At 40.7% G+C, this 9,396-nt stretch overlaps 1 protein-coding gene across 1 annotated transcript; it reads left to right on the top strand.

The window, feature by feature from the left end:
• Positions 1 to 7,194: 7,194 nt before the first annotated feature.
• LOC138902082 (uncharacterized) lies at positions 7,195 to 8,304 on the top strand. Its single transcript, XM_070189893.1, has 2 exons — positions 7,195 to 7,494; positions 7,579 to 8,304. The coding sequence occupies exons 1-2, from the start codon at positions 7,195 to 7,197 to the stop codon at positions 8,302 to 8,304; spliced, it is 1,026 nt and encodes a 341-aa protein (XP_070045994.1).
• The last annotated feature ends 1,092 nt before the right edge of the window (positions 8,305 to 9,396 follow it).

The following is a 9,396-nucleotide window of genomic DNA, read 5'->3' as shown; positions in this document are numbered from 1 at the left end:
TACATAATAATTACATTATTTATACAAAAAATAACTTTTAATATTTTTATAATGTTAAATAATGTTTTTAATCATTTGCATGCCTAAATGATATTTTTGTTATTTATCTATTATTTTTATAAATTATTTATTTGTCAAAATTGGGTATTTAAAATCTGGCCCTAATTTCATAAGTAATTTCGGACCTAACTACCCAAACATAGCACAATTACCCCAAGCCCAAACTCATTAGCCCATTACCCTTACCCATTCATTAAACCCAACCCCAATCCGCCTAAATCCTGGTCGTTGATAAAAAATGATCAACGGCCCACAACTAACAACCCCCTTCCCTTATATCCCTCCTCTCTACCCTAATCCTCACTTTTCTAAAACCGCCGCCCTCATTTCCCCTCCCCTATTGAACCCTAACGCTGTCGCTTCACCCAAATCCTCCCAAATCCCGGTCCTAATGGGATTCTTACCCTATCCCCTTACCATTTTAGGGTTCTTCCCTTATTTAGTGTTAGATTCCGGAATAACATAGGTACTTGCCTAAATATGGCAAGTACCCCAATTTGATTCCGTCCAAATCTGTATTTATCATTTGAATCCGGACAAATCTCGAGTCCACGTACGTTATTTGTGATGATTCTCTCATATCTCTCCTGATTCACACTAAGCCCTAAAGGTTAGGTTTTCAGATCTTCTTTGATTTGAACCAAATCTCGTTCAAACTCTGTTTTTTTTAAATATTTCTTCGTCTATATTTGCTCAATTACTTATGGGTCTGTTGATTTTTGCCGATTTTGTGACTTACCTAATTTAGGGTTTCAAACCCCTTTTACTTGAACCAAATCTGGTTCGATTATAAGTTTACTTTTTTAAGTTCCTATATATGTTTATTTTGTGCTAATATGTGTTCTTTTCCTTTATTCTTGTTGATTTTGTGTTTTACCCAAAATTAGGGTTTCAGCCCCTTTTTACTCGAACTAATCTGGTTCAATTTCATGTCTCTTTTGAATAATCCCTGTCTACGTTCATTTGTATGTGTTAATACATGATTCTTTGCCATTATTCTCTGCTAATTTCGGGTTTTACCTAATTTAGGGTTTCCAACCCTTTTTACTTGAATCAAATCCAGCTCGATTGAGCATTCCTTTTACAATGATCTCTTGTCTGCCTGATGTGATTCTTTACCTTATTTCCTACTGGTTTTGTGCATTTTTTCACCTAAAACTTAGGGTTCAACCCTACTGATTTAAAGACTGACCTCAGTATTTAAGTGAGGAATTCTTTAATGCTAGAACATTATTCGAACCCCTACCCACTCCCCTTTGAAATAAAGTTTAGAACTCAAATTGTTTTACTCCTAGTAATACTACTGTGTGCTTTTGATTCCTGGCCGGCTGGAAGCCAAGGCCAGAAATTCTCAATTGTTGCTTCTGTTGGTAACAATTACTACACTGTTGGATTCCTTTTTCATGTTTCATCTTAACTGGTGAGTTTATTGAATCCTTTGCTATTCCATTATGATTACCTGCTTAATGTGTTACTATTATCAAACCATGTTACCCCAAATGCTATTACATGTATTTAAGATATGTTGAACTTAGTTTGAATCTGCCTAACTCTGTGTAATTTAGGGCTATTCTTTAGCCTTAAATCCCTCCATACTTTTCCTAAGGTCTGTTTAGTTATGTGTGGCTTAACATATTCATCAGTTTGTTTATTGAACCTGTCACCATGTGACTTGTTTGGTTCTGTGCTCACTATGTTATGATACCTCTGCTAAATTGTTTAATCAATTCCTAATACTAATTAGTGTGTTCCTGACCTACTATTAATCAATGAGCTTTCTTTCTATGACTCAGTCTGATCTGCAGTCTTTGTTATCATTATGAACATGTTTATGAACTGGTCTTATTAGCATGTGACTATGTTAACTTCTAAAAACTGAATTAAGTCTGCCTGGGTTCAAATGTGTTGCTATTTGTTTATGTTCTATGTGTGATTCTATATCCCCTAATCCCATCCTACTCTCTTGAATTCTCACTCTTTCTCTAGTGTGAGTCCTGCCCTGGGTTCTTGAAGCCCTTGGAAACTCTGACATACTAGAGATTTGGGTTATGTATGCTTATCCTTGAGATATGGGTGAATTATTCACTGCTGGCTACTGTGGATCTTTGAACATAGGCTTTTGGAGCTACTGTGATTTGAAGGCCTGGCCTGTCCAGGTGTATTTGGGCCTGCTGCATGCTTCCTATAGTTTTTATACTTTGTAATTCATTCATTCAATTCTGGTCTGTAATAATTATTTGTAATAATAATTGGGGTATTAGTAAATTGGGAAACTGGGTTTATTTTAACATTTTCATGAGAATGGGTAGAAATCCTGCCTATAGGTGTTTACTTTGCTCATTCTGCTATTGTGTTAGGTAACCTGCCTATAGGTGTTTACTTTGCTCATTCTACTATTGTATGTTAGATAATCTGCCTATAGGTGTTTATTTTGCTCGAATATGCTCTGTAGATAACCTGCCTATAGGTGTTTACTTGCTCGAATAAGCTCTGCGGATAACCTACCTATTCTGCTTTTTAGATACCATGCCTATAGGGAATAAAATAACCAAAGTTCAATTTGCACTGCATCATATTCATCAAGATCATAGGGTCATTTATAAATCAGCATTTTTAGAAGTCATGCACATAGGGTTCTTAATTGATTGATATGATATTGTCATACTTGCTCATTTAGTATATAAGAACTAAAACTAGTTTCAATCATCAAGGGTAGGAACCATGTCTATAGGGTAATCACTATATGTGTTAAGCACTAAAATTAGGCTTTAAAACACTGCCTCATTGAACGCCAGTAGAAAGCATGCCTATAGGAACAACTGAGTAATTCTGGATATCTCTCGTATTTATTACTACCAAATACTGAGTAAATCACCTAGATAGCATGTTTATAGGTTTTAACCGCTTATGCTTATAATTAGTAGACAATTGTGCAGTCACTTAGAAATTACTTTGCATAACTGCTCGCATGATTAAAATCCAGAATCATATAGAAATCATATCTATAGGGCCTAATGACTTCAATTGTTGAAACTGTAAAAACGCCTAATTTGTTTGCGTGCATTTGCTGCCTAAGTGTGGAGGCTAACCTGAGCCCTTATTTTCTTTTACATGAAAGTCCAATTTATTTTGTATGTCGCCTAGTTTTTATCATTTTTTGAGCAACCTAAGTTAAGTCTAGAACCATCCAAAAATAAAGGTCCAAACGCCTGCTGGGCCATAGGCAAGGGACATGTAGTGCACACATAGGGTACGATTTAGAATTGATTAGAGCGCTTTAGGTAAATAACTTAAAGATAGTAATCGGGTAGCAGGAGATAATAGTTTGTGCCCGCTGAATAATATAAGTAACACCCCCATCTTGGGGGAGTTACGAAGTATTATTTATGTTGCATGGGGTGATCCTTTAGGCTAAAAAACTTAGGACCCCACTCCTATTAAAATAATTCTTTCTTTATGTTTCTCTTCTCTCTTAGACTAATTCACATGATTTAAGTTCGGTCGGGACCCACCGTTGTGGACCTCGAGGAGTGCCTAACACCTTCTCCTTGAGGTAATTTGAGCCCTTACTCGATCTTTGGTGACGCAAACTAGTAAACCCGAGTCAGTTGCAATAGGTGCCCTAACGCACCTTAATCCATTAGGTGGCGACTCTCTTTTAATAACCCTTCCTTCCTCTTAAAAGAGTTGTCAACGTCGAAACCCGATTTCGCGAGAAAAAGGGGGCGCGACAGCATGGCGACTCTGCTGGGGTTATCCTTAGGTTCTTACCCTAATGAACTTGGTCTGTGTGAATTAGTCTCCCTCGATAAGCGTGTCTTTATTATTTTATGCTCAAATTCACCGTTTATTTTCTACATACACACCCCCTTCCCTATTTTCCCTTTTACATGAATTTATATGCAGTTTTTCGTTTAACCTTGTTCGATGGCTTCAATCTTTTTGTCTTTCCCAATCCCTACCCCTTTTACCGCTTTATTATAATTTTTCCATTATACGAACTAACTCCTTCTTTGTTCTTTTTTCTTCCCTGTCTTTACATTTATTAAATACCGCATTTATCACTTTCATCATGCAAAATACTTGACAAGGTGTTGTTTTATGTTTTACATAATTACATGCTCTGCATCATATTCCACTCGTGCGCAATTAATACCATAGCGACACTTGATGAGTGTCCGCGCTCTTCCTATATTACCCTTTTAAATTTGGAAAGGCTTATTTGCGGTAAAACTGGTCGATCAACGGTGCAGTCAACGGTTCCGTGCCTTTCCCTCTCAAGTTGTCCGCTTGAGGGTACAAGTCTAGACTTCTATAGAAAACCCTACTTTGATGTTAACTGTGCATGCATCACGTCCAAACCAAGCATGGGTTAGTATGTTGTCCGCATAATAACCCTCTAAGGAAAACCTTGTCCAAAGCCCATTAGGATTTCCATAATCCCACGGGCACGATCATGATATGTGCATTCTTTGGAGAAAATGTGCCGATATGTTAATCATTAATGTGTAAGTAGTCAAATCCGAAGGGGGGAGGGGGGAGGGCTAACTTTGTTTATTTTATAGAAAATAAGGCACGAAGTCCCCAGGTTCGGCATGGTCCGAAGTATCTCACCTCTATTGCTAGACTGGAGGGAAAATCTCTCTCCAAGCAACAAGAGCCATGTGAAAAGAATTCTTGGAAATTTACCTTCTTTGCTGGACATTCAGCCAAACAATGTACTGATCGAGGCCGCTACTATGATCTGGGATGAAAAGAGGGTTGTTTTCCGTTTTGGTAACATAGAGATGACTCCCCTTCTTGAGGAAATAGGAGGTTTTGTCGGGATACCCTGGGATAGCCCTGGTCTGCTGGTACTAGAAAATCGTACTTCTAGGGGATTTCTGAAAATGATGGGTCTTAGAAAGAATGACGACTTAGTCTGCCTGAAGAAGTCCTACATACCTTTAGACTTCCTCTACGAGCGTTATGGGCACAACACATTCTACCGTATCTATCATGATGAGTTTGCCATCACTTCCCTGGGCTAGACTCATCGTCGGGGTTTTGTGTTCATCGTCTGTTTTCTGTGTATGATAGTATTTCCAATTCAAGGAGACAGGATTCACACTCATTTGGCTATGGTTATCAAGACCTTAATATAAGGGATTGAGGGACAAACTTATACTATTGTCCCAATGATCGTGGCAGAGATATACCGAGCTTTGGATCGTTGTAAGAAGGGATTCAGACATTTTGAGGGTTGTAATTTGTTACTGCAAATATGGTTGTTGGAGCATCTTCAAAGAGGACAGTACCGTCAGGAATTTCCGCGATGACTATGGAATGACCACATATCCTTTCACCATCCAAAAAGAATGACTTTCATCCCAAACATGTTTGTACAACCGGAAAACGCCGTGGATTGGGTACACTTCTTTAGCAATTTGACTGATGACAAGGTCCACTGGATGTTCGAGTGGTTTCCTACTAGCGAGTTCATCATCAGGTCCAGGGATGTTCCTCACTTAGTGCTGATTGTGTTAAGGGGTATCTATCCTCATGCTCCTATCAGGGTCATGAGACAGGCTGGGAGAAAACAAGTCATACCGCGAGTTTCTAAGATAGTTCACTACAAAGCAGACTTTCAGGGTGGTGCCATTCCATTCAAGTGTGAGGCCCAACACATGTGGCATCTGAAGATTATTGTGGAAAAAGATACCACCTAACCAGATCGGTACCACGCCGGTCATGTGTATTTCTACCTATCATAGTTGGATGATGACATAGCAGGAGAAGTCGATCCAGGGATCGATCGAGGAAATAGGGTCATAGACAATGCTGCTGAAGCACAAGTAAAATACATGAGGTTGCACAAGAGAATCCTTGAGTCTAAAGCCAAACATTTGTAACAACACAAGATAGACATGGAATCAATCAATGAATGGAGGGAAGTTACTACAAAATCAACAGAGAGGTTGGAGTACTTAGAGCAGGGTCTGATGGAACTTGAAGGGAAGATGAGGAAAAGGATCGTGGATTGTCAGAATGCAGAGGGCAACGAAGGAGGACACCTAGCAAGGGCGTATCTGCTGCTGGACATGCGTGACCTGGGGAATCTAATCGATGGGGCCAAGAAGGCCAAGCTTGGAGAGGGTCCCTCCGGGACCAAATAGAATAGAATAGTTGTTTATTTGCTTTTCTAGAGTCGTTTTAGAAATTGATTGTAATAAGGCAAATGCCACTAGAAACTCTTTTAATTATTGTCATTTTAGAGGTTTGATCTATTTATTACATTAATGAAATAAAGCAGTTATCGGCATCAAGTTTCTCCAAATCTATGTGTCGCTAGGCCTACCTCAGGCATAATGAGGTCCCCAAAATTAGGACGTGAATTTATAATTCCGCAATACATGTTTAAATACTGCAAATATCCTTCCAAAATCCCCTATTGACTTGTTTACCTTTTTGCTTTTTTCTTTGTTTTGATTATTCCCATCCCCTAAGGTTAGTTCTTGCATACTGGCATCATCAGTGTATCATACCAGATCCAGAGCCCCCCTTCCTCCAAGTGATCCTAAAAGTAAGGGAAAGGCTAAGATGGAAGATATGAGTGGTATCAGGAAAGATAACGCTGCGCATGTGGAAAATGTTGAAACTTCAGATGGTCGGAGTACTCCGGCACAAAATGATTTGGTTCTATGGCTGGAGCAGAAAATACTGGAATTACAAGGGGAACTTGAGCAGGTCCGCAACTTGGCAAACCTCTCCCTCACCTTAAACGTCCCAGATATTAACCATCAAAATGCCCAGAACCCAACACCTCCTCAAAACACACCAAACTAACATCCACAAAATCCTCCCGCACCTCATCAATATGCCACACCTCATCAAAATCCTAACCCTCCACCAGTACTAACTCCTCCTCAACACCAACATCTTCCAACTCAGTATCCGCAAACTACTACCTACCATACTCTTAAAAATACACCACAACCTACTCCCGATCTGCAGAATTCAACCAATGATCACCACTACACTTGAACCCCCGGCATCCACCAAAATAAACCCATATATGTAGAAACCCTACCTCACCCCACTCAACAAACCCCATACACACCGGAATGTGTCGAGAAGGACCTGCTCATCAAGAATATGGCAGAGGAACTTAAGAAGCTCACAAGCCGAGTCCAGGGTATCAAAGGAGATAAAGGCATTGCGGGTTTGAATTATGAAGATCTGTGTATTCAGCCAGACGTAGAACTGCCTGAGGGTTACAAACCTCCTAAGTTCGAGATATTTGACGGAACAGGTGACCCAAAGGTGCATCTAAGGAAATACTGTGACAAGCTCATAGGAGTTGGAAAGGATGATAGGATTCGCATGAAGCTGTTCATGAGAAGTCTCACTGGGGACGCCCTATCATGGTACATCAGTCAAAATCCCAAGAAGTGGGTTAGTTGGGTAAGCATGGCATCGGATTTCATGGATTGATTCAAGTTTAATACGGAGAATACACCAGACGTCTTCCACATACAGAATCTCAAGAAGAAGCTAACAGAGACTTTTCACGAGTATGCTACTCGATGGAGATCAGAAGCTGCGAAAGTAAGGCCGGCAATGGAAGAAGAGCAGATAAACAAGTTCTTTGTCCGGGCCCAGGATCCACAATACTACAAAAGGTTAATGGTTATCGAGAATCACAAATTCTCCGACATCATCAAATTGGGGGAAAGGATTGAAGATGGGATCAAGGGCGGAATGGTAACTAATTTTAAGGCATTACAGGCTACAAACAAAGCATTGCAGTTAGGGGGTATATCCAAGAAGAAAGAAGCAGGGGCCATGATGGTAACCCAAGGTCGAAAATCTCCTCTTACATACCAAACACCTCCACCCATATATCAGCCTTCACCTCCTAGATATCCACAACCCGCCACTACCTACCACACTTATAACACCCATCCAGCATGTTATCACTCACCGCCAGCCTGCCAAAACTATCAAAAACCCAGACCAAATTTCGACTGCAGGCCACCCAGACAATACACCCCTATTGCTGAACCCATCGATCAATTATACGAGAGACTAAAAGCTGCTGGATATGTCACCCCTATTCCCGCTGTTTTCATGGAAAACTATTCTCAATGGGTCAATCCAAATAAAACATGTGCCTACCACTCCGGCATGAAAGGTCATACCATTGATGAATGTCGCACCCTGAAAGGCAAGATCCAGACACTAATCGATACCAAGGTTATATAAGCAAAGGAGGCTGCACCTAACGTACGCAACAATTCCCTCCCGGATCATAGGGGCGAGGGAGTAAATATGATAGAGACTGATGAAGAATGGGACCCAGAAGGGTCGATTGGGCTTATTCGAGAAGGGGATGACCCAAAGAAACCTGCGGTCACTCTTGCTCCTATTGTGGTACAGATACAATCACCAGTTGAAGTTGAAGTAGCCGCACCAACCCCATTCGAGGTGGAAACAACACCTGCAGCTGCACCTGCTCCATTCGAAGTAGAAGTAACCACACCCTTCACTGTGATGGTAGCATCCACACCCCCTTTAAATCCAATATTGTACACTGGGACTATGTTGCAGAAGCCATGAGGAATGGAAAAGCAAAAATGGAAGAATCTGGTGCAACACAAGGGATGACCAGGACTGGTAGAATTTATACACCTGAGAATTTGGGAGGAACGAGTAGAGAAGCTGCTTCCAAGCAACCCATCATCGAAACTAGCCCGGATGATCTTTGGAGAAAGGTGCAAGCTAGAGAATATTCTGTGGTAGACCATCTGAACAAAACTCCTGCTCAAATATCCATCCTATCATTACTGCAGAATTCTGATGCACATAGGAATGCCTTGATGAAGGTATTGAATGAATCTTACGTACCTAACAATATCACCAGTGGGGAGATGGCTAACATGGCAGGGCAAGTACTGGAGAGCCACAAGATCACCTTTCATGAAGACGAACTGCCACTAGAGGGATTAAGCCACAACAGGGCGCTGCACATCACGGTACAATGCGAGGATAAATTCATTGCCATGGTTTTGATAGATGGAGGGTCCAGTCTCAACATTTGTTCTCTGACTACTCTGAAAAGGTTGGGTAAAGTTTTGCATGAAATACGAGCAGGGACTATGAATGTGAAGGCTTCCGATGGGTCTCAAAGGGCCACAATTAGGGAAACCAATCTATGCTTGCAGATGGGCCCGACTTGGTTTGATGTTGAATTTCAAGTGCTAGACATATCCACCTCATATAATCTGCTGTTGGGACGACCTTGGATATATGTCGCCAGGGACATGGCTTCTACTTTGCACCATGCTATAAAGTTCG

Source organism: Nicotiana tomentosiformis, chromosome 11, assembly GCF_000390325.3.
Source record: "Nicotiana tomentosiformis chromosome 11, ASM39032v3, whole genome shotgun sequence".
Lineage (NCBI taxonomy): Eukaryota > Viridiplantae > Streptophyta > Magnoliopsida > Solanales > Solanaceae > Nicotiana > Nicotiana tomentosiformis.
Note: the sequence above shows the minus strand (reverse complement) of the source record. Positions and strands in the feature narration are given on the sequence as shown.